Genomic DNA, 27,116 nt, shown 5'->3' with positions numbered 1-27,116 from the left:
ACTATTCCCGCACTGCATACTTCAGTGTGGGAAAGTAGGCCGTTTCATGACAGATTGGCGTGATAAAAAACAGCCTATTACGATGAAATTGCAAAAAAATGATTGCATACTAGGGTAAAGCCATTTTGAATAGGGAAACTTTTTCTAAACGGAAAAACTGTGAATAATTCAAAATTCTGTGTATCTAACGTGGATTTATCAGTACTTTAAAATGCATGTTATTTCTGAGTCTCGGTGGTAATTTTATAACAATTGGACTTCTATATGATGAGATCCAAACCTCCAAACTTGACAATTTTGTATGAAAAACTACCAATGCGAACTTTATTGAGTCCAGTATTGTACATGCAATTTGCTACGATACTCGAGAGAAGTCCTCAATGAATCTACCAAATACTAAAGGATCTTACCAAAAATATTGAAAGACATATTACTGAGAAGATTCTGGATAAAATCGTTGATGATTTTTCTTTAAAATAGCCTGATATAATTTTGAACAGCCTAATACTACAAAATATTACTTCAAATTCAGGTATGTTACAAAGCATTTAATAAATATTCATAATATTATCATTCCTGATCATTCTTGAAAACACATTTCAAGGACTGCGTCTTCAAAATTCAGAAAACAAGAAGTAACAGTTCTGCAGACTTCCAAAAATGGCCACGGTCTGTATGGCAATCACTTCAATTCACCCCTAACCGCGTTTTCCGAGGAAAATCGATTTCGGTGGTGACATAATGCTTCAAGCAAAGCAAATTCAGCGATCCTTGTCGTTACAGTGACCGATAACGACACTGAGGCGAGGGGAATATCTTAGATGTTTACTTGTTTGATTAAAAGATTTCCCGTTGTGGTGTGCCGCCTATCCGTCTTACAAAGGGCGAATTTTTCCTGGTCCTAAGAACCAGAACAACATCTGGTACCATCTGCCTGCTACTGCTGCTGAAAGTAACGCTCTCTGTCATCCGATACGAATCTGCTTAGTAGTGTAATCGACGTGATTAGTAGCTGTTTGAAGAGGATTTCGTCTGGGTTTGCAAAATCTGCAGCAATCATCAATCACCGACTGAGCGCGTTCCGCTTTTGCTAGTTTGCCAATCGACTTGTTCGGCTTTAACCTTAAAGTACCGCCATCGCTGCAGACTGGTGGCAAGTATCAGCCATTGGTAAAAAAATATATATCCAAAGCGAAACGAAAATCTCCTGCAGCGTCAATTAATCGCATAATTATTGTTAAATTGGAAAATATTTCGATATCCACCCACCGAATGCCGCCGCCTCTCTTGTTCTCCACACACCGTGAATGACCGTGCGGAAACCGACCGAATATGATCCTGCAGGCGAAACCACGCTTCTTGTTCGTATGCTGAAACCAGTCCCGGTCGTTTTCGTTCGGTGCGGTGGCGAGAGTGGCCAATAAAGCACTACCGTATGGAAATTGTAGGCCAACTAAAAGTTCGTTGCCGGACCGTTGCCGCCTACTGCTTGCCTGCGCGCCTCTTTCTCTGGGGTCCAATTGATCCGCTTTGCAACAACAGCACTGCGAATGTGTGGCCTACTAGACCAGACCAGAGGACGACGAGGACGATGACGATGGCGCTGAGGCCAACTGCGACGACCAAGTCGACAATGATGACTGAAACGTACGTTCATTCGTATACAGTGGGGTTCCGTTTTTGGTAATAAAAGAGAAATTTTACTTAAAACGGAAACTTTTTTATTTTATTTTTCAATAATTGGTTTTAAGCCGAAGTAGGCCGTCATTGAAATTTGTACGCGTCGTTGATGATTGTTGCTAATTCATCTCACGATTACGAATCAAAGAAAATCAGTTGGTTTTGCACTGACACAGCTGAAAAAGTATCAGCATACTGTATGCATGTTAGTGCATACAGTGATACTTTTTCAAGTCAATATAAACCATCAAGACTGAGTTTTATCACTTTGAAATGCATGCTGAAAAGTCATCATTGCTGCTAAAGCGAATGACGGGCTACTTAGCCTTAACAATATCCTTAGGATGGTGTTAAGTCATCCCAGTAGCGTAACCAGGATTTGGCTTTAGGGGGGTTTTGGGAGGTTAAGCCATGGTAAAAGTGGAACAATCTAAATAGATTTTTAGATAAATGATGGAACAACATCTGCAAACTTTATATTCTCTCGTCCACTCCATGTACAATTGTGTTCAGAATAATAGTCGTGAAAGCCTATTTCCATACAAAATGCTCAACTTTGACATGCTGTAAGTTTGTTTCCTTATGAGCAATCGGCATGAGATTTTGGCAGAATACTACAAATATACTCAATTACATTATCACAAAACATGATCAGAATTTTTCGCACTACCGGTGAAACCGCTCAAAATAATAGTAGTTATTATTTTGTTAATTTTTGTCCAGAAACAATGTTGAAAAAAATATGGCTTGTTTTACATCTAAATTATTAAAACTACTATAATTTTGAGCGATTTCACCTGGTGTTTAGCTTTTAAACCGGCAATGTGCAAAGCTTCATGTACATATTGTGATAATGAAATTAGGGATATTTGTAGTTCTCTGTCAAATTTTCATTCCGATTGTTCACAGGCAAACAAAGTTACAGCAAGCCAAAGCTGAGCATTTTGTTTGAAAATCGGATTTCACTACTATTAGAGTGTTGTTTGATCCTTCGACCTGACACTTGTTCCTGCGGGGGCGGGCGATGAGGGCAGGATGAATCGCGTTGCACGCCGCTCGCGTAGCACGGTGGAATAGTGTCGCGGGTCGCGGAACGCGTTAGTAGTGTTTGATCCTTTGATCTTGTCGTTTGCTCCTATGGGGGCGAATCCGGTTAGGCACATTTATTTCAAATTATATATTTATCGTTTACCAAAACGAATCCCTTCCCCATATCCAAACTCCCACTGTTTACATGTGGAAGTGCAGAGGATTCCTCGGCTTCCATAAAGAAAGTAACACGTCAACATTTCCCTCCCATCCCAAATTGACCTGCATTCGAACGTAGCCGGCGCCGTTATTGTTTATTATAATAATGAGAGCACCAGTACTTACACATTGAGGATGCTACTGATCCCGAGTAGCGTCTGTTGGTCCACTGTGTAAGTACAGCTGTTCTTGCAATGACGGAGAAGCACCTGCGGGCGGACAATCATGATCATGCTCATGCTCATGCTCAAATAAGATTTCACTACTATTATTCTGAACACAACTCTACACCTTTTTATATAAACTTACACCACTAGTTGAACGAAATCTGTTTGATTTTTTTTTCAAATATTCCGAAATACGCTTGTTGTGGATGGAACAAAAATAAGAATAAATTTTACTTATCAAATACGAATGGTTAAAACAGTCCCTACGAAATTTCAACAACATGGTAACGATTCAAATCTTCGTCATTTTTTCCACTAATTGTTGTATGTGGATGCACATACATTTGCGTGATAGAATTCAATCACTCTATGCCTATTATATCCCCGCATTAAGTTGCTGTAGGAAGCATTGTGATTATTAGAGATATTTGGTCGAAGGGAAATCGGCATTGCAGATTTTGAAACATTCCCAGCTTGAAGGCGAATATCTGTAATTTTTCAGACAACGTTCTGAACCGCCATCCTCTTTGAGCTTCTCTAAGATATTATTCGTAATCATTGAAAACTGATTACTGTTTCTCCAAGCGTATACGTGCCCTGAAGGTCGTAAAATTTGGCAAAATGCTGAGCCAACTAAAAAAAATCGTTTTCGTCACTCAACCAGCGTTGGATGACTATTTGCTGCAGTGATCCCGTCACATAGGATTTGCGTCATGACGAACAAATAAGCTGCCTGATTTGCACCATAGCTCTACCATACGTTCAATTTATAAATGGTATTTCACGTGTCCGGTCATTAGGTCGAAGTATGTAAGACTCAATGGGTTATCGGATCGAATTTCGTTAAGCCGCATGGGTCATTGGGCCGAACACTTGATTGATTGATTGAGAGCAGTTTTTCAATAGTATTAACGTTGATTATTTACGAGTGCTTCGTGAAGCCCAAGCAGGACAGTTCGGTTTTGCGTCGTCCGATAGATTTGGCTCACGGTTTCGCGCGTGTTTTCGTCTCCAAAGATTTTTTTTTCTGTTTTGGAGCGTCTTGCTGGTTAGGTATTTGGAAGGCACAAGCAAGACGGTTTGTTTTCGGGACGCCAAGAAGTTTTGCTGTCAGTGTCAGTTTTGTGTTCAGTCGAGGATGGATTACCAACTGGTGAGTTCGTTTCATGCTTGTGATAACACATATTTTCTTGAAAGCGTAACTTTTAAGTAATTTTAAAACAAACTTTGTATGGTTCGTCACTATAAGTGTCGGCATTATGCTTTTATCTTATACAATTTCAATATACATATATTTGTCTCTTTTAGACATTATTAAAAATTATCTTTTGAATTGTTCGACATTGTGAATGTTGACGTATTTTTTAAAACTTCTACCATATCGAGACAAAATGCACAGTAATACTCATATGTAATTTTCAAACAAACTATGTATAGTTCGTCACTACAAGTGTCGGCATTATTCCTGTTTCATATAATTTAAAATATAAACATGTAATTTTCAGTTTTCGTCATTAATGAAAACATCTTTTGAATTGTTCGACATTATAGATGTTGACGTATTTTTTAAAGCTTCTACCAAAAACTTCTCGAGACAAAAATACAACACTAGCTTTAAATATGAGTCGTATATTTCCCCCTTGTCCATGGATCGCATCATCGACCAGAGGTGACTCCCAGATCTTTTCCTCCCTCAATAGTAAACACCCTTCCCGTGGTGATTGTGGAGATGCAGAGGTATTCTCGGTCTCTAGAAGCAACAATCATTACACCCTAACATTCCTTCCCCTTCCCAACTGGCTGTAAGGACTTGGCCGGCGCCGTTATTGATCAATAATATTAGATCTGCTAAAATTGCACTTCGAGAGTAAGCGGAAACTCCCATCCCTTATTCATTTGGATCGTAGTGCAATTCTTACCAGTTCCGATCAATCACGGAGTAGCAACCATTGACATGTACAGTCAGTCTATGCTATGCTATGCTATGCTAGTATTAACGTTGATTATTTATCTAGAAGAATTTTTTTTTGTGAGAGGAAGCCATGATTAATAAAATCGAATTTTTTCTCCCCTCCATAACGTTTTTTGTATGGAAATTTTACAAATTTGTATGAGTCTTAACGGTTCAGCCTACCCTTCCCCTTCAAACGTTACTTAATTTGTGGACGCTACCGAAGGGTTTATTTCAATAAAGGTGGTTATACAACTACTTCAGCAAAGATGTTTTCTTCAATGGAGCGTACTTCGAAGCGCGATCCGCTGAAAAGCAAACAGAAGTATGCTCTTGATCATCATCTGCATTAAAAAATTAATTAATTTACAATTTTTTTTTAACTCATTCGGTCAAATGACCTATTTGGCATAATGAGCCATTCGGCGCGATAACGTATTTCGGCCTAACGTACTTCGGTTTAATGAACCAGCACCGATATTTCATATGTTTTTCGATACTTGCATGTCTTCAATGGTGGTTTGAAAGCTATACCTCTATAATTTATAAATATAGGCCTCTACACTGTTTTGATTTTGTATGACGTTTTGACTTTTACTGGCCTTGTTGCTCACAAATTTCTAGTTAGAGTGAAAGAGAGAGATAGATTTTTGTGCAGAGCCCTATAGGCTATAATAATCGTATAAGTGACATTTATTCAGCAAATACCTGATAGATAGGATTTTAATGATCTGCTAGTTCAGGAGTAGTGTATTGTAAAATTATTATAGAATTTTTTTTAAAGGAATCACAATTACTAAACACAGTAAGCTTAGAAGTGATGTTTCGCATAGAACCCGGATAAAACAAATACTAGAGGAATTTTCAAGCAAATCCAAGAGGTATTTCAATAGAAATTACACAAGAATTCCGGAGAAGTCTTTTGAAAAATACAGAAGGAATTCCTCCCAACTCTCCCTTACTCAATATCGAGTTAAAGAACCATAGTAAATGTTGGTTTTCATGGCTACCTTGACGGTCCCTTGGATCACATTTTTACTGATTTTTTGTTCAATAAATTGATACATCTTTTCAATATCAAGTAATAGCGAATTAACTGTAGAAAAATATTTTGGTGGGAATTTTCTTAAGAAAATGTTAGCACTAGCTATGGAAAAAATATAGGTGAATATTTTCATGGATTTCTAAAGAAGCCCTTTGACAAATCTCTGTATAAACATCTGTAGTAATTTCTAACATGATTCATGGAGAAATTATTGAAGAAATCGCTGAAGAAAAAATGGGAAGGGTTTTTGGAGAAATCGCTCTGAAACCACTAGAAGATTTTGTTCAAAGAAATATGTTAAACGATAAATAGCTAATTCCTATGATAGATATCGACAGGAAATATTTGGAAAATCATAGAAAATATAGAAGGCAGGGCTGGTAGCAGTCAGACAGCAAAAAAATAGTGACTTTAGTGACCAAAATGATCAAAAAAGTTACCATATTATTTGAATTAATAATGTAGAGAACTGCAGTAATTTCAAATCTTTCTAATCAGATATCTGTCTGAGATAAGACTTGATTGTCATAAAAAGTCAAAAAGATAGCGCATTTGAGATTTAATTTTTATTTTATACGAGACGAACATTAGCTTTATATAGGTTACTATGTTTTACTTCTGAATAAAGTGAAAAATATACAAAAAATAATTAAATGCATGAATTCTGGTAAACAAACTCGTCAAACATTTTTTAGCAAAATTCCTTTTTAGAAGATTTTGACGTAGAAATCCAAAACGAATTACTTGAAGCATTCCTTAACAATTCTGTGGAATAAGTCGAGGGAAAATTCAGTGGCGACTTGTAACCTCTTAATGCTTAATCTGACGTTCTTCTTCTTCCTGGCATTAATGTCCTCACTGGGACAGAGCCTGCTTCTCAGCTTAGTGTTCTTATGAGCACTTCCACAGTTATTAACTGTGAGCTTTCTTTGGCAAATTGCCATTTTTGCATTCGTATATCGTGTGGCAGGTACGATTATACTCTATGCCCAGGGAAGTCAAGGAAATTTCCATTACGAAAAGATCCTGGACCGACCGGGAATCGAACCCAGACACCTTCAGCATGGCTTTGCTTTGTAGCCGCGGACTCTAACCACTCGGCTAAGGAAGGACCCAAATCTGATGTACGACCCTGAAAATGATTAATTTTGCATACTTAGATTATAAAGTAAACAGTAAACGACAGAAATCGCATATTTGTTGCCAAAATTCATGAAAGGTGGATTTGACGTTAGAGAAGAGCCGCCGATACCACTATTAATTAATTATTATCGTCAAACAATGTTCTAATATTCATTACAGAAACGTGCTTTTTTTTGTATAGAAATAGTTGACTAAAGTCGTATAAAACAAAAACAGTGTCGAGGGTTAATCAATGGAAAAATATATTGTTTATATGTAGGAATTTCTAATGTAATTTCTGAAATGATTTCCAGTAAAATAAGTATAAGAGTGAGTCCTGGACAAGTTTTTAACAAACTTTTTTAATTGTTTTGGTTGTTATTCCTAGCTGTCTCTGACTTTTCTTCCGGTGAAGTGTTGGTAATGTTTTTTTTTTCAGAGAGCTGGTTGAGGATTTCTTCTATAGCCGTAGATTACTCTGATCAGATATTGGTCCTGTTTTTTTGCCAAAATTCAATAAAATATTTCGTTAGTTTAGCTAGCTAGCGTTAGCTTAGCTTAGTTACGGTATACTTCGTAGATTGGATACTGGCAACATTCATGTAACATTTGATAATCTCATCCAGACTGCTTTCAGGAACAAGGCTGGGGAGTAAACCTTGGTCCAATCATGAACAATATAACCAAAAAGCATGGATATTGCCATTCCTGTCCACGCCCATCTTCCAAAAATTAATAAAATATTTCGGACAAAAAGTTCATCCCAAAATTGCTTTCTGGGTTTTGTCAGAATCTACTCCAAAACTTTTCCCAGGATTTTTTTGAAATTTTCGTTGTTTAGGAAGCATCCACTTATTACGTAACGCTAAAACTGGAAATATGTTACCCCCTCCCCTCCTACGTAACGTTTTTTGTATGAAACATTTCAAATTTCTGTATGAGCCGTAACGCTTGAGCTAACTACCTGCCCGCCCCCCCCCCCCCCTAGAGCGCTACGTAATTTGTGGATGCCGGCTGGCTTTAGGACATTTCGTCGAATGACATTTGGTCGAATGACGTTTGGTCGAATGACATTTAGTCGAAAGTACATTTGGTCGAAAGGACATTTGGTCGAATTTCTTTGGAACTTTTTTTTTGCTAGAATGACGTTTAGTTGAACTGAAATTTAGTTGAAAGCTTATTTTTAAATGGTTTATTATCACTCGGTGAAATTAATTATTGTTTTCTAATTTTGCAAAGTTGGTGAGATAATGTATTATTTTAAGTAATCTGAATCATTACCTGTTGTTGAATAAAAAATGGGACATTGTATGTCGTCTTATACTCAAATTCCTTACATCTTTTGATTAAATGAAATTTTGGGAAAAAGTTGTTTTATACATTGACTGAAATATTTAGCTCTAGTGAATTTATTATTCTTTGAAATTATCATCATTCTTTGAAAAAATGCTCAAGTTTTTATTTTATTACTCAACGCTGTGAAGGCTTGCATTATTTATTACTCTTTTGAAAAGTCATCGTTCTTTGTAATGAACTGCTGATCTTCATCTGATGGAAGAATTCGGAGAGAGTGCTTGGGATCTTTCTTTGAATTCCGGGTCTTTCCGCTTACGGAAGTGGGTAAGATTTTTGAATGCGGAAATCATAATTAAAACGACAGGAAAAAGTTGCTTTAAGGAAAACATTTATGGCCAATTGGCTAATTGTTACTTCCAGCTTAATAAAATTCCTCAAGCAAATATATGGCTTTGATGACCTCGGATGAATAACATAGTTTGCAGTAGAAGCTTTGAATTATTAAAAATGGAAATTGTGCTGATTCTATGAATCGGGTAAAGGAAGACGAGCTTACTGAGGAGACAAAAAATGGCTTGCTTCCTATTAAAATCAAATTATCTCGAATTGCAGAACATGCCTGAACGAAAAAGCAGCATGATACATTGAAAACGCAAGAGGTTGATCAATATGTTGAGAGACCGTCCAATAAATTGAATATCAAAATTTTGCTAATCGTTCAGAGATTGTTAGTAAAATGGCTGATACTTTTTCAATTATTCAATCTCTCTTGTATTAGCGACAAAATGCTACTCTCGACTATAGTCAGACAAAACTTAAAACTCTGTTTCCATACGATTAAGATTCGACCACTTACTTTTCCACGAAATGTCGGTTCGACCAAATATCATATGCTTTCTGTTGCAACTAAACCTTTTCGACCAAATGTCCATTCGACTAAATGTCATTCGACCAAATGTCTTTCGACCAAATGTCATAGAGTCATGCCGGCTTACGGAATATTTTTCCATACTAACGGAATATTGGAATATTCACTTGAACTCATTCAGAAAGTTATCCAGGAGGGCTAGGATGAACCCGCCTCAAGCTGAATTTTCCCATAGTAAAAAGTCAATAGTAATATATTTAGTCCCTATTTATCTTGAGTTGAGATTCTTGACTCTTTGATTTCAAAATCATACTATACTAGTCTTTATAATGACAAATATCTACAGTACTGACCCGATTTTGTCAGCCCCCGATTTTGTCTGCCCCCGATTTTGTCAGCTTTTTGACCCGAATTTGTCAGCCTATTTTAAATTTGTCAAAAAAAGTGTTATCGGCATGTTTTACCACGTTTACATTAAAATTGATGGTGATGATTGATGTCATTCACGCATGGGCGTAACCAGAGGGGGCAATGGCAATGCCTTTTATTAAGTGTTAAAAATCAATATTACCAATATAAGGGAGGGGGAGCCCCTGATAAAAAAAAAAATGACTACTCCCATGTCCATCGCCCTCTTAAAAGTCCATGTAACCATGTAGCACGTCAAAATTTGAAAAATAGGAACAAATTAAAATGACCCGATTTTGTCAGGTTCCCTATTTTGTCAGCTTAAAATTCATCGAGCGGCTGACAAAATCGGGTCCTTACTGTATTTCTTTCTGTATGTGTTTGAAAAGTTAACCCAGCCTTAATTTTCATTATTATCAGATCATGAAAAAGTGACATTGATGAGCATTTTCCTGATAAAAGTGACTTTAGTGAAATTTTGTTGGAAATAATGACTTATTAGTGATCAGGTCGAAAGTGATCAAGTCACTAAAAAGAATTTGTAGCAGAATCATCTGGAGAACATGAACCTTTGTAGCACTTGCTGGATGATTTCTAAACAAAGAGACAGACGAACTTCTGAATGAGAAATATTTGAGTACCCATATTTCTCTAAAAGATTTTGAGGAATATTTATGAATGAATCTTTTAAAAAATTTGTTCTGATGAAGAATCAATGAAGATATTTAAAGCGGAATTCTGTTGAAGGATTTAAATTAATTGATATTATAAAATAAGCCACTCACATAATCAAATAGGAAACCCTTTTAGAATAGCCACTCTTAGGCCAACTTGTTCGTTAAAGACCAGAAATAAAATACTCATGGCCAACCTGATCCCTCGGGAAGCTCGATCAACATCTAGGGTGCCTTTCACAAATGAACACAAATAAAGTCCTTAGTTTCAAGATAAGTTCCTGGGAGCACCAATTGGAAAACCCTTTATGGAATGTACATTCCATAGTCTCTAGCAAACCTAGGGTCAGAAATAAACACCCTATCCGATTTTCTTCCAATTTTAAATACTCGTATCGATGGGATTACACTGAGAAGTTTAAGTTTAGGATACGATCGGCGTAAAGCTGGACTGCTGTTCAAATGATGAGAGCAAAAAAACAGAATGATACTTCCTTCTTCTGTCGGGTGTGAGATCACTGCGTCAATTTTTTAGAACTATTGTTATATACCCTTTTGCTTTTACAAAGACCCTCAGGGGCGAGAATGCCTCTACAGGGTGTCCGCAAATTATCCGTACAAACTTTGAAGACATGGCTCTATACAATCAAGCATAATAAATTCAATATTCTCGCATGGTTTTAAACATTGGATTATTATAGTCTTAAGAAGAAAGTTTGGCACATTTCCGATTTTAAATAATTGCAAATCCAACCCAAATGTATTGAGGTTTCTTAAAGGGAGCTGTTTTCCGAGCTTTACGACGGAAGATAAATATCCATAGAACTCACTGGATTTGAGCCGTACAATTTTCTATTTCCAGTCTAACTTGAAGCCACTAACCTGTAGATTACTTCAAATCATAATAGGACATTTGAATTCATCTCTTTTAGGTTTTAGGGATAACACATCTCCAGTATGACTAGCGGCCCTCAGGGAAAACGTCTCCGAAAAATTTAAATTTTCCTATCTCAGTAACAAGCAATCATTTTGAAATTTTTCAAAGTTGTATTTTGTGTTAACATATAGATGTATTATAAAAGGTATATGGACATTGATTTTTCATCATCTTTCCAATATTTTGCTGTTCGGATAATTTGCGGACACCCTGTAGACCCGTATGCTCCGGTAATGATACTTACAATAAAATACAACTTCAAATCGTATTCAAAAATGTTGCAAAGTGAACCCATTCTGTTGTCAAAATGGAAGAGTGCCGAAATTGGAGCATACTAAAAAACGGAACCCCACCGTACCAACTAACCATGTAGGCAGAATCGAGAAACTGTGCAGCTGACTAGTGCGCCAGAGATAAATGCAATTTCATGATGTTGTGCAATATCACGACTTTATCGCCACTCTCTCTCCTTGCCTTCCCCGGCCAGCTTTGGGTCCTGGTCCTCGTGCAGTGTCTCCGTCACGTGCAGTGACTCTTGGTCCTTGGTCGGCGGCGTAGCCTTTTCAGCTTTTCTGGAGGCCAAGTCCGGAAAAACCTGCATCATTCGGGGGCAGCAAAAAAGAACCTCAACGATACAAGGGCACACACCCACTATGGGCGGTTTCCATACAGACTGGCGGCCAAAAATATTTTTTCCATCTCATGTCGTATTTATGAGTTGTATGATACAAATTTGATTATTTATTTTCAAAAACAAGTTTTCGAGACTAACTTTTGAATAGGGCCTATAGCGAAATATTAAACATTGTTACTTATAAGGCATATAAGCCATTTACGATTAACGTTGTGCAAACCATTATACGTATTAAAACTTACATAGAAATGTTGATATGAATGATTTAGCGAAATTCAGTTATTTTCTGAATTAGTTTTTAGCTGTTTTCAATAGAAAATGGTTAAAAATATTGTAAAAATTAAAAAAGCCTTAAATTAAAAAAGTGCAAATTTGTGCAGCTAAATTCTTCACGATCCTTTAGTTTACATCCCAAAGTACCCTTGGAACTGAATTTAAGCCTGGGACAACTTGGGACAAAAAAGTACTCGATGTGTTAACTATAAGCTTATTCGATTTTTTTAACCGCTTTATAAAAAAACAGCATAAAAGCCACTATCTTGGAGCTTTTTTTATTTTCTTATTGTTTCTAGGAAGCATTTTTTATAAGCTTTCAAATGGTGTAAAAACATTTTACGTAAGTATTATAGAAAAAAAGTTATATTCATTTGAGTAAACCATAGTCTTTGTAAATAAAAACAAGTTTTTCTCCATAGGCTCAACTTTGGCACCTCATATCTGAGTGTGCAATGCAAATCATGCCCTAATATTTTGGGGATTTCTTAGCAGACATGTTTACAATGAAATGGCGAACAAGAATTGAAATTTGGGGCCCATCACTTTTTTGGTAATTGGCCACCTGATAAGCCATAGTGACACCCATAGACATTTTGACTGCGTGGTCGAGGCACTGTCTGACGGGTCGTCCTGTTCCAGACCAGGAGGACCCTCGAGGGCGGATTAACACGCGAAACACTCCGGAAACGGTCCGGCGAAAGCAGTCTGGAGAATCGGTTCCAGTGTGAGTGAGTGCAAAGTATGCAAAAATAGGATTAAAATATCATCAATTTAAGCCAGAATTTATTTTCGGTTTCGCTTCTCGCAAATCGACGCGGTTTGGTAGCCGCAGAGATGAAAAAAAAAATGGAGAAGTATGAACATTAGCAGCAGTATGAACGCGTCACATCCGGTCTGGGGGCGATATAAGAACCGAGTTGTGAATGGGATGCTTCGTAGACGGTCCAACCAATCGTCGTCGTCGTAGTGGTCGTCGTACGACGATGAACGAAAGCTGGGTGGAGGCTAATTTTAGAATGATTTGTTCGAGTATTCGCGCGCGGATTGCCGACGAAGACTGTTTGGCGCAAACCATGGGCAACCCACGAATACGACAGTTCCGTGGCGTGTAACCTTGGCCATGAGGAGAGCTGCTGGAGGTTTTTGTTTTGGTGGAAATCGATTTGGGTTGGATTGCTGGAGTGTGAGGGCGCAATGAACGGTCAACGATGGTATGAACTTTGAGGCAGCAGATTGGCCTGTGGGTTTCAATGCTAAACAAATTGAGATCATGCCTCCAAATAATGGCGGATGTTTGTGAGCATCACTGAAAACGGTTTGAAATCTGTTTTAAGTGTTTACGAATATGAAATCTGATAATGAAGCAATCAACCGTCTACAAAAGATTAAATTAGAAAGAATCTACTCAGGATCTTGGGAGGTATCCGTATCAGGGATAACAAACGAAAGGATTTCTACAGAAACAGGTCTTGGGATCTTGCAAGGCCACAACCAGCAATGTTTACGAATGCCACCAAGTCTTTGTGGAATCTCGTCGCCATACAACACAATAACAGCGGTTTTCCAACTTATGGATTTTCCGATGTCGAAAAAATTTCTTCTATGAAGAGATCTTCAACCACGCGGGATTTGAACCCACGACTCTCAGCTTGGTCTAGCTGAATAGTTGCGCGTTGGACTTACGGCTACCTCGGCGCCTCTTTGACATCACCAATCTACTAATCAACTGTCATGTATAATGCGCGAAGGCTCGTAAATAGATCATGATGTAGGAACTAATTTATTGTATTCCCTCCGGCAACAGATCACCATTAACGCAGTTTCCATCCACGTGATTCTAATTATCGTCCTAGATGGATGGACCATCGCATCTAATTAGGCATACATAATGAAGATAAGAATTATGGAACACTAAGTGGTGAAAATTAGTCACCACCCGAGTGCTGAAATGCTTCTTCCTTCATGCTTGTCACATATTAACACCGATCGCCCGTAATTTATCATTAGGTCGTCAATCGGTGTTTACGCTTTCGAAACTTCCTCAACTTTCTGCCAGCGTTAATTTTCTTCGGCATCCAAGCCGGCGTTGCTGACGTAAATCGACCTTGATAAAGCGCCAGCCTCTGCAACCGAGGTGGTCACTTTTGGGCCCTTTTTTCCACCCAATTCGCATCGGTTTCACGCGTCAATCTGAAACCAAGAGCCGAACCCATCCCCTTCCAAGCCTACTGCGCTGCTCTGTGACTAATAGGAAATAAGGCCCAAAATAACCTGCAAAATTGCGGTCGCGAAAAATTAAACCTCTCTAAAATATATAATAAAAATGTGAAAGGAAAAAACAAGAACAGAACCAAAATGAAAGCAATAAATAATAACCTCTTGTGTTATTTTTCACGGCTCCACGAAGTATTCCATTATCTCGGCACTCCATGGTTGCAGTGTAATCGTAATCGTACGTGTTCATCTTGGCCGACTGCCGCAAAGCTCTCTCTGCTTCCACTCTCACTCCTTTCTTTCTCGCCTGCTTTTCGCTCCTACTCCTCTCGTTCGTTAATTTACTGCATCGCACTACTTGATCGAATTTCTTCTCCGTCCTTTAAGCACTTGACTCTCCGCACCGCAAAATTATTGTTAAATTTAATACCAGGGGAGGTGGAAAAAATTCAACACAACAGATAAATCATGACATTTTTTCCTCCCGTCGAACCGGCGGATTGCAGGCGATAAAAATCCCGATTACGTTACAAATGAACACGCGAAACAAACCGAAAAAAAAATCGTCGCACTCGCGAACCAATTAGAACGTAAACACAAACGCGAATCCGAACAAAAAACTTATCAAATTTTCATAAATTTACATATTATTTTCATATTTGTCACTGATAGCGCACGAGCGGGGGCTCATCCAATTTTCATCCCCGTCCTCTTTGTGTCACTGTCCTGATGTGCGTCACCTCTCGCTCTCCCAGTGAAGGCTTCAGCTGATTGGCATCGGTTGGTCGGTGGCGTCGGCGGCGGTTACGACTACTGCGATCGACAAATTGTCAAACCGAAAAAGCCCCAAACGCAGGAAATTATATGGAAAGAAACGAAAGGAAAGGAAAAAAAACATGACAATCGGATAACAGAAAATCGATATTTTAAAGCGCATGGGTCGGATGGATGCGGAGTGGATTTTCGATAAGAATGTTAGTTGTTAGTCAGCAAAGCCGGACACATGTTCGTTGCTTTCCGGGGAACATGGAGAAGATTTAAAAATTTTCTCGGAATAGTATCTATCTTCGTCATTCTCAGGGCCTGATTGTGATAGGGCACTATGGTGTTCTTGGAAAATCTAGCTGACCAAAAGTACTTCGAGATGCTATTCGCATTCTTTATGAGCAGTCATTTAGGAGCGAAACACGTTTTGAACGATATCTTGATGCATTATGCGTGACGTACACACTAATGAATGGTAATGTGGACGGAAGTGACATGGAACTTTAAAAATTTATTATGATCTGTGTAGGACATCATCAAATTCTGTTTCACTTTTCAACTCTCTATAATTTAAAACGGAGCCTGCTTCTCAACTTAGTGTTTAGAGCACTTTCATAGTTATCAACCGAGAGCTTTCTTTGCCAAAGTTGACATTTTCGCATTCGTATATCGTGTGGCAGGTACGATGATACTCTATGCCCAGGGAAGTCAAGAAAATTTCGATTATGAAAAGATCCTGGACCGACTGGGAATCGAACCCAGAAACCTTCAGCATGGCTTTGCTTTGTAGCCGTGGACTTTACCACTCGGCCGAAGAAGGCCCATTTGACCAGCTAAATTTACCAAATATTCCTTAGTGCGACGCTCCAGGGTAACGAAGGAAAGGAGGAAACTGTTTGTGACTCAGAGTTGGAATGTGGTCCCTCTCAAGCGTCAGCGACAGGTAGTTTTCGACCTAAATCTTATCAATTTTTATGACTTTTCCCTTCATCCCGAAAACATCCCAATCCTCGACCCTTCTCTTCCTTGCGGACGGTTTCTGTTTCAATTCGAGGAGAATCTTCTTGAGGGAATCCCTACCGTTCGGGTAGGACTCACTCCGGAGGGAACCGGAGGAAAATCAATAAATTAATAAAGCTTCGCTCTCAGCCTTGGCATCGAAGGAATTTCTGAGGATTTAACAGCAAGAATCACGCAAGCGGCCCTCCGGGTGTGAATCATCGTCGCACCGAGAAATTACCTTCGATGTGATTTCCAATCAATTTCAATCTCGTTTATTGGGCGCCGGAGCGCCAGGGACAGGGTGCCCCGAGGGGTGCATTGACCGCTTGACTTGACGAGGTAAGCTCGGGAGGAGGAAAGGAAGTTGTTGTTTGAAGGGGATGGTACTGTGACAGAAGATTAGTAAACGATTCTCGACAAATGAGGATGAATGTCTAGTGCAGGTAGCGGAACGTTGGGTGCCAAAGTGGGAGTTGGTTTGGTTATATTGTTGAGCAGGTAGTCCATGCTTCAGCTATTCAAATGTGCATACTATTAAGAAAATAGTCATACGCGATGTTTTCGCCCTTTTGGAAACAAATTGTCAAAACATTATATTCAACCGATAAAACAGTTCCAAATAATAAAAGTATTATAGATTTTCCCCTTGTTATGCTTTTTTTTCTTGGAATGTGATGTGTTCACACTTCGCTACTTTTGCCTTAAAATTTCACAGAAAAACATAAAAGCTTGAATTCAATACTTATTATCTAGAGCATAGAACATACTATTGAGAAAATGTTCAAAGCTGATAATAACAAGAAATGAGTTCAGCTTGCAGATTGTCTACTTGAAAAATATGTAATATGTTTAGCCCGATAGAGCAGACAAACTTCTTCTAGTAACAAAAATTTTTGTTTAACTGTGTTTTTTGTTAAATTAAGTTTTGGGCTGAAATGAGTTACAGAACGATAATAAAAACTCAAATATTAAAAAATAATCGAGTTTAGTATGGTGTATACCATATAATTTCGACAAGGTAATCGTATTTCGACCTCAGCTGTTAGAAGGTTTTCAATATCATGTACTAGACTCGACCTCATTGTATCCAATGTCCCTGAACTAATCAAGAATTATTCATTGTGTTCCTTATGGAAATCAGTAAGCCTACGTCAAGATCACCATAAGCCTAAAAATACAGCTCCAAATGATAGAACAGAAGTAGGAAATGGTTTTGGTAGTTGTAAACCCACTAATAATGAACGTTGACTATGTATTTGCACATTCAAGGAGGATATTCAAGCTATGTTTATAGAATTTACAGATACTACAATGTTAAATAATTATTTATAAGATTTTTAGTCATCGCTCTTCAGTATTGTCTCAAGTACAGGTATTGCAGATTTCGCTCTCTTTTGATTTTGAAGCACGATCAAAGCGAGCGAAGAAAATATCGCATTTGCCTCGGTCCATGATCAACAATGAACCGCAAGTTGTAACAAGTTTGATAAACAGTAGCAACGATGAAGAGCGCCAAAGAGAGAGCGATGATAAAACCCATTTATTTTTCTTATTTACTATTGGGGTGAATTTCCCGAACATGCTATAGCCATACTCCCTCAGGTTTAAAGCTTATTTCGATGGATTTTATAATGCGCTGTTATCAACTCGATCAAATCAGAGCTGTAGCAAGAAAATTATAATCAGAAACTAATGATGTGTTGCGGATGATGATTGCGGATAATAAGTGAGAGATATTCTCAAATCTTTCCGAATTGAATCCCTGCTCAAGTATCAACCTTTTATTTCATACAGGAGTTGTTATCGGTAAGGCGTGGGTACATAAGTAGAGCTATGAAAAGAAAAAATGCTTATATCTCTTCAACAATTATACCACTAGGATCTCACCAAAAATCTACTGGAAAGACGTCGAAGCCAAATAAAGCCTGAGTCGACAAGTCAAATAGTTGTTTATTTCTAAGAACCCTTTAAGATCTTTCAAGCAATCCACCAAAGCTCTCGTAGTCAACTTACTTAACAATGGATTTCATAAAATTCCCAACAAAACACTCTACCGTACAAGGATTTTTCCAAAAATGTACCTTAAATTATTAAAATCTCAACAAGCATTCATATTATAGAGGAATCTGCCAAAAATCTAATATGGAGTTCAAAAGGATTAGGCCAAGGATCTACCTAGTTAACTTAAAAATAATTATTCAGCTATTTTTCGAAGAATACGTCAAAGCATATGATAAGAGATTGTTTCATATATTCCCCAGAAGTTCTGTCTGAGATTTTTTTTTCCGATTCTTCAAGGAATTCCTTCAATAATCACTTCATAATTTATTTCCAGAGAGCGTTTTTCAGAGTATTTCGAATTTCTCCAACCAATCGTAAATAGTATATCAAGGTATTTTTTTTTGGAATGTTACATCAATTGTTTCAAGTGTTCTGGCAACGAACTGGCTGCGAAGTTGATAGGAATTCCTCCAAGTATTCATCTAAGATGACACCTTCGGGTAATCTTCTGCATACTTTTAGTGATTTTTCATGCATTCTCTCTTGCACTCGGTCAGTAGTTACACCCGGATATCAATTAGGAATTGGGAATCACTATAAGGGTTTTTATTTATTCCTTCTAAAATTTGTTCAGTTATTTTTCTTTAGATATCTTCAGTTATTCTTCAAAATATTCTTTTAGAGAATTGCTCATGTTAGTTCGAATTATGTTAGCACTTTCAATAATCCCTCCAAACAATCCCTCTCCTGTCATTTACTCTTGGAATCCTTGATGAAATTTAACCATTGACTAAACAAAACATTGTTCACAGATACTTTTGAGAACTCATCCAAAAACTTGTTCAGACATTCCATCAGAAATTACTGAGATTGTCAAAGAGTTCCTTCAAGAATCATTCCAGATTCCACTTCAGACTCCAGTGATTCTTAAAAGTTATTTGTCTTTAGAAGTTTTTGGATATTATTCTTGCGATTCTCCTAAAAATACTTTTTGAGCTTCTTCAAAGAATTTTACAGAATACCTCCAATAATTAAAATATATTACAGGGATATACAGGGGTATTGTCAATGTTTTCCAGGATTATTATAGAAATTACTCCAGGTATTACATAAAAAGGCAATGCGCTGAAACTGAGATGTTTTTTAGTACTTCTAAGAACTTTTCCTGGAGTTCTCTTGAGAAATTCCAAAAAGTTCACTTTAGTTCCAAGAAAGGCTTCGGACAAAAAAAAATGTAATTAGTCAGAAATATCTTGAGTGATATACGTAATTTGATTTCATATAGGAATTACATCAAAAACGAATCGCATTGACTTGTCCAGAAATTAGTCCAGCGATTATCATAGAAAAAAGGGTATTGTTTTTTCTCAGAGCTCATCCAAATATTATACCGGATTTTTATAAAAGATGCATTAGGAATAATTTCAGTGATTTTTTTTCAGGGTTTTGACTAATGCTCCAGTGTATGTAATAATAGATCTATGATTACCTCTAAGAACGGAAAACAAACGTCTTGAAGATTCAAAGGATTTGTTTTACAGCGTGCTTCGGAAAGCCCAAGCAAGCCAGTTCGTTTGTTTTTCGTGACGCCGGTGCAGAAGTTTTTTTTTATTCTCATTTCATTTCACGCGTTGTGTTGGGCAGTACTTCAAGAAGCCAAACCTGAAAGTAGCTGCTTAGTCGGTGATGGAAGATCCATTGGTGAGCTCGTTTCATACTTTTATTTCAAATCATGTAATTATGTATGACTTAAGATGTTTATCGTGACAACGGTAAGAGTATTACGTGAATATGATTATTAAACAAATCATGAATGGTTTGTCATTGTAAGTGTCGTCATTAATTCTTATTCATAAATTATTTAAGGTTTACATTAATTCCATAAAAAACATTAATTTGTTTTTACTTTTAATTTTTGTACTGAAAAATAACTTCGAATACATAGATACCATACGCGTCGACTTTATTCAACAAGCTATGAATGGTTCGTCACTGGCCAATCCCAGTCGAACTTCTTGTTGATTCTTTGTGCATCTTCAATGACTACGGTCAATCACCGAATAGCAACTATAGATATGTGTAGTCAGTGTGAGCTATGCTAAGCTTCAGGATTCAAAAGATACTTCTCGAATTCCACAAGTTTCTGCAATGTGTACCTATTTCTAAAAGGATTTTTTTAACAACACCTGGATAGATGTTTGAAGAATTGTTGTGAAAATTTGTGTATAAATCTCTGGATTTTTTGCTTTCAATTTAACCAGGGATTCCAAGACGAGCTCCTGCAGGATTCATTGTAACTATTTTAAAAGAGTTTCAAAAAAAAAATGTGTAGAAATTCAAATTCATAAATCATTGTAGAAATTTTAGAGATCTGAAAGAAATTTAGATGCTTGATGTTGATTTGATGGTAATTCCAAAAGAATCCTAGAAGGTATGCCATGAAAAATTCTTGAACGTTTTTCTAAGTGATATCTCTAGAAGAATTTTTTCATAAATTTTTGTCCTTCAGAAGAGAAGTCGATGGAAGAATCTCCAGAAGGAAGTTAAATGTAATTAAAAAAATTCTTTGGGATGACTCAAATATGACGTCCTTTGTTTTTTGGGATTTCTAGAACCCCCCACTGTCATACTTTTTCAAATATCTAATACATGCGCTAGTACGAGTCGTTTACGAAATGCAAAGTGATAGCTCGTGCATTGTGTATATAGAACAATAAACTTGGTAGAATGCATTGTGGAGATTCTAAAAGAGCTTGGAGTAATACTTTCTAAATACTTGGTGAAATTTGGGATTTATTCCTGGAAGAAATGCTGATGGGATATGTTTTGAAGAAGTCTTTGCAGAATTCATTGATATGTTTATATCCCGTTTCAATAACTGGCTGTAATTGTCAATCTTACAACTGAATCTTTTAACTTTCTTCTATCTGAATTATTGGATTAGGATTTCACCTTGCCCACTGATAATCCTCCTTTCTGGCGTTACGTCCCAACTGGGACAAAGCCTGCTTCTCAGATTAGTGTTCTTAAGAGCACTTCCACAGATATTAACTGAGAGCTTTCTTTGCCGATTGACCATTTTTGCATGTGTATAATCGTGTGGCAAGTACGAAGATACTCTATGCCCTGGGAATCGAGAAAATTTCCTTTACGAAAAGATCCTTGACCAGCGGGATTCGAACCCACGACCCTCAGCATGGTCATGCTGAATAGCTGCGCGTTTACCGCTACGGCTATCTGGGGCCCACTGATAATGTCCATCGTATTTTAACGTTTCATGCAAAAAGAGTGCAGATGTTCTGTGTGTAGTGATGGTTTGAGTGAAATTCGTGAATGATCTGTTGAGGTAGCTTGCCCTTCCCTGATGGAAATCCGGGCTACGCCCATGTTTGAAGGTAAGTAGAAAACGGAGACAATAGTACCAACCATTTATATTTTTATTAATTTGTCGAGGTGTCGAGATAAACCATCATGTACACATATTTAGTAGGAAATGGGCAATTATTTGATAAAAACTGTTTAGAAGAGCATGGTAATAAATGGTTAAAAAAACAGTATCACCAAGTTTTCTGGATCAAATTGATGAATTTTTTAATTAAACTAACTGTGATACAATAGTTGTTAAAGTTGTAGATTTGTTGTAGATGTAGTGATTCTGTCACATATTTTAACAATTCGCATGGATTTTTGACAATGTAGGGAAATTAAATCTTTTGCCTTAGTTTCTAATGGCACATCCATGTTCTAGATTGTTTGAGTATCAACTTCTAATATGACATATCGTTTAGCTCTTTTGGAACAGTCAATCTGATGCAGTGATAACATTGCAGGGCAGTTAAAATCATGCTTTAGGCTTCCACAAGCTACGATTCAATTATTTTCTGTAACTGCACATAAAACAATGAAACAACATGTAGATAACAGATGAGACGGTATGAATTTACTAAGATGAAAGACCTCCAAAAATACGAAGATCAATCAGTATTGGAAGCTGCTTTGATTCAACCATTCTCTCAAAACAGTGCATAGACTCTCATACCAACGCAACTGCTATCACCAGCAGATTTCGTATCCTAATCCTTATCGATTTTCAATCAATTTCGTACCACCGTCGATGACGCCGACGACGACGAGGACGACAACAAAAAAAACGGTATTTCAAGACCAACAATTGAAAAGGCCTCAAGTCCAAAATGTAAACAAATCGGGTTTCTGCTGATTTAAGTGTATAAGAGCCCATACTTACTGTATCATACAATAGTCATGCAAAAATATGCATGAAAGTTGAAAAAATATCATTTTTCCAAAAGGCCCCATCTCATTTCCCGATAATTAGGATATTAATCGCAAATGCGGCCTTTTCCCAAAAAGGCCCCATTTCTATATTTACTTGAAACCGAGTTGAGGCCTATTAAACAAACATCAAAATTGCAACTAAAATTACGAAAAAATGTTTCAAATTTACTAAGCAGATACAAGTTATACTTCAGCCGTTCCGCTCCATGTATTATTTAACACAGCGATAGTCTCAACAGCGAACATAACCAAATTTTTCGTCGGGTTCCTGTGGAGTGATGTATTTTGTATCATACTACCTAATAATACCTGTGTCAGCATGTCTGTATTTCACGACTAATTGATAACAACACGATTTCGTTACAATTACATGAAACATAACGTTCAATTGAAATATTACTTCAATTGAACAAATATTTCCATATAATTGCTCGACGACACTCACGCTTAGCACATCCATTATGTTTAACGATGACGATGATTGAATAAATCACATACTTAATCGACCGCACGAATTTCTTCTTGCTGCAGAGATCCCATGTACCTTGCTTTACCACGTAACACTCTTCTACACTTCAATTATCGTATTTTATCATGAATATTGAATGATTTTCAAAAGGCCACATCTGAAGATGATGAAAGAACAAGCCACAACTAGAAGGCCTCAACACATTTTAGAGTAAACAAAGGCGTCAACTCACAGGCCTCATCAGCGTCGGCCGGCGTCTATGGGCACAAATGAAAAGGGCTGCATAGCTTTTGGTTAAATAAAAGCCTCATATCCTTTGACTTGTTTTTTTAGCAGGATTTTTTGCTAAAATGATAGTAATGAATATTCATAGCTATAAATCAGTTTATCCATCGACTTTCTGGACGATAAAATAACATAAAATGCTTAAATTCATAATTTAAATTTGATTTATTGTTTGACAAAACAAGATTGCATTTTTCTCATTGTTTACTTTTTGGAGATGAGGCCTTTTGAATTGTTAGTCTTGATTTGTCAGGTACCTACCCAGAAGAAACATCTTGCGGTTTCCGGAGCCTTTCTCGCATCCTTCGCTTCGGGTTTGCCAAAAGAAAAGCATCAACAAAAAATTTCTCTGATTTCTTTCCTCCTCACTCCTCCATCGATGTACGAGGTTAATTATTGACTTTTTCCTCGGATAAAATCAAAGATCGAATCGCATGGACAAAGAAACAACATAAAAAAACGTCCCATCAAGAGACAACACGGTTTGCATCCTTGTCCGAGCTAAATAATAAATGCGGAAAACCACCGAAAACCGTGTTTCTTCTCCGCTCGTTAGGCTCTAAAAATAGCCTCCTTAAGGAACTCCGCTTGTGGACAACACGGCAGACGAGGGAAACAGCGTGAGAATCCTTTTTCGCCGCGCACACACAAATCTTCGCTCGTTCGTTGTCCTTTTGGCAGCTTGCCATCATGCCATGCAGCAGCAGCAGATTCTGTAGTGGTAGGAAATTTTTGGCTAAAAATGGGCGAACTGCCGAGCACCAACACCATCGAACCCCGAAATCATCACCGAAGGAACAGTGTGCGATTTCTGGAGAGCGAAATCGGCAAGGATAACACAGAAAACCCGCTTCGCACACGCATCAACACTAGTACCGGGGGCTCTGTGAGAGTATGCGAATGAGCCGAACTCACGGATAGATGTCGCCACCGGTACCAGGGATAAGGATGGCATGGCATGCTATGCCCGGGGCGGCGGTGCATGGGACGTTTCCTTGTGTTCCTTTCGTGCTTCGGATGTTTCGGTGGTCGACTTGGCCCAGTTTTTCGGCTGGAGCGAGGAGGTTTATTTATCGATTTATTGTTTTGCTTTTTCGCGTGTGAGCCTTCTGCTGCTGATGCCTGGTTCGCTTATTCGCCTTGGTTGGTTCGGTGTGTGCACTTTTAATAGAGAGATACACACTACTGGCAGGCAGCTTCGAGCCATCAGAAACAGCAGCAAAGCGATTGGGTTTGTCCTGTTTTTAAGAAGGGGTTGGGGGAGAGGAAAGCAAAATAAACGAGATCAAGTGCGGGAATAAGTTTTGAATGCAACCCGTTCGGTTTGGTCCTTTGGGAAGCACCGTCACCGTTGAGCTCGCCTGCTTTCGGGCTAAATTATTGCATTGTGCGGTCGATGTCGTCGTCCTCGTCGTTGCCGTTGTCGGTCTCTCTTGGTGTGTCCTTTTTTGGATACAAACAGAATCGGTTCCCAGTTTGGATGCATGCTCGTGAAAATAAAGTTCCACTAGTGCGGTGTGTCTAAAACCGCCGAGATAAAGATAAAAAAATCCATTGCATCATTTACCATTCAATAGCAAATCAAATAACCGTAATGCTCATATTCAATACTCAAAAGATGTGATTTCAAAGCATCTTTTCAGAAAATTTGAAGACATTTCGTTCAGGAAGGAATATCACAATTTCTATGTGGTTTATTTTAAGCGACATTTACACGTATACCTATGTTAAATCAACAAAAATCTGTATATTATTTTAACTCGAACTTCAAAACAATAATATACAGGGGAATTTAAGTATTCTCAGCATTCTGAGCCGATGCCGCGTTTCTTTTGCCATTTTCTCGGACGTCAACAGACAAATTACGCGTTTGTCTGTTTACATTTAAGCGCTTCTCAATCCTCCATCGATTCACACGGACAGAATTGTTAAACACTTTTTGGAAACGTTTTTACAACGCTAGGAATAGGTCTATACAGTGTGAGTATTGTCGGCAGCCTCGTTTTCTTCGGCAGCTTTCCCATAAGAACTGCAGGCGAATCTCTTCGGCAGCTCCAAATCAGTCGTATTTTGAGGCGAGTTCCTTTGAACTGACGACATCTCTGGCGATATTGTTTGTTCAGTCTCAGAAATCTCGTCAGCGGGAAGCTGACAAAACAAACAATCATCTGAATGTTTCCATTGGAGTGTTTTGAATGAAAAAAGTTGGCATTCGAAATTTCATTGCTGATAATAGTCAAATGGTGTTGAAGCCGTAAGTCTCTCTATGTGGGGACCGCCTCTGAAAGTTTGACAATATTTGATGGGAAGCAAGCAAGAGGTATGAGAGAGTATCTCTCTTACTCGACAACTGCGAGAGTGTTTTTGGGAGGGGGGCTTCACAACTTTTGCTATAAATCTCTCTGATATTATTGTGAGCTCTTTAATGAATGTTCGAATCCTCCGAGCAGAATCTCAAATAAAGAAACTTAAAAGTAGATGGAGTACCGTGTACCTTTTAATTCCGCTCCTAAATGCTTATCTTTGACAGATACGCGTATTTCGACTACCACTTGCAGTCTTCTTCAGTGTCAGTTACTCGTATTCAGTGTCAGTCTCCCGTATCCAGTGGATACGAGTAACTGACACTGAAGAAGACTGCAAGTGGTAGTCGAAATACGCGTATCTGTCCAAGATAAGCATTTAGGAGCGAAATTAAAAGGTACACGGTACTCCATCTACTTTTAAGTTTCTCTATTATTGTGAGATTTTTTCATACCTTCTATGAGAATCCCTCATATTCCTGCTATGTCTATTTATTATCCACAAATAGATTTTGGAATATATTCCCGAATTCAACTAAAAAATACGTAGCCTTTCAAAATCTCAAAAACTCAAAACTCTCTCGCATCGCCTACAAAAAATAATTAATTCTGTCAAATTCTGAACTTTGCTTAAATTTCGATTAGAAATTCCTTGATAAATTCTTCATTCCTTCATTTTATTACAATTCTTCCGCGAAATACATTCAAAGTCCGTTAGAAATATTCTCAATTTACATCACAAATTCTTCTATGTTTTTTTTCAATTCTGCTTCAAATACCCGGATTATACAAGAATTATTCATGAAAAGTGTTTTTCAAATGTCTCCTACCCCCGAATCTCCAAAGGTTTTTTTTTTCAAAAACCCCCAGGAATACTTTTGCTTCTGAAATTTGCATAGCGGTAAAAGAAACTGTAGAGGCATATTGAGCAAAATAACTGGGTTGGAAAATGATATTTGTTAAAATATTTATGAAGAAATATGTAAGAATCTCCCTTAAAACATGTTTTTAGAAATAGTTTTATCAATCGTTGGCAGGTTCCATATTTTGTATAATTTTATAATTGTATTCTTGTTCAATTCCAGGACGAAATCCATAGAGGCTTTCTGGCAGAGTTCTGGGCAATCCAGAAGTCAAGGAAGGAGTTCTTGAAAAGATTCTTAAGGAATCACATTGATTTTTTTGTTATTCATTAGAAATTTTTGTTAACCTATAACCATTCGCCTTTAGATAAAAGATAATAAATAATAACTTATTTTTCGATGTTTCGACGCTCTCTAGAAAAACTTCATTCAAAATTCTTTTCATACTCTAAAAACACTCAAAAGAATATAATGAAAAAAATAATAATCTAGGAGTTCTGCAAAGTTGCAGAATTCTTATAAGTATGGTTCCTGATTTCTTACAAATTTTCCAAGTAATGCAAAAATTTCTTCCAAAATTTAAATTCAAAATAAAAATTACATTACGAATTT

General features: G+C 37.5%; 1 protein-coding gene across 5 annotated transcripts in view; it reads right to left on the bottom strand.

The window, feature by feature from the left end:
- LOC5576319 (teneurin-m) overlaps nt 1-27,116 on the bottom strand; it is a 527,158-nt gene that overhangs the window by 478,153 nt on the left and 21,889 nt on the right. The window contains exon 2 of one of the 5 annotated variants that reach the window (XM_021855173.1): nt 14,683-15,333. The exons of the other annotated variants lie outside the window; for them this stretch is intronic. Within the exon in view, the coding sequence (XP_021710865.1) occupies nt 14,683-14,770 (88 nt within the window). The 5' untranslated portion in view covers nt 14,771-15,333. The remainder of the gene's footprint in view (nt 1-14,682; nt 15,334-27,116) is intronic. 5 annotated transcript variants of the gene reach the window in all.

The sequence above is a fragment of the Aedes aegypti genome, chromosome 3, assembly GCF_002204515.2.
Source record: "Aedes aegypti strain LVP_AGWG chromosome 3, AaegL5.0 Primary Assembly, whole genome shotgun sequence".
In the NCBI taxonomy this organism is placed as follows: Eukaryota; Metazoa; Arthropoda; class Insecta; order Diptera; family Culicidae; genus Aedes; species Aedes aegypti.
This window is presented reverse-complemented; position numbering and strand designations above follow the sequence as displayed.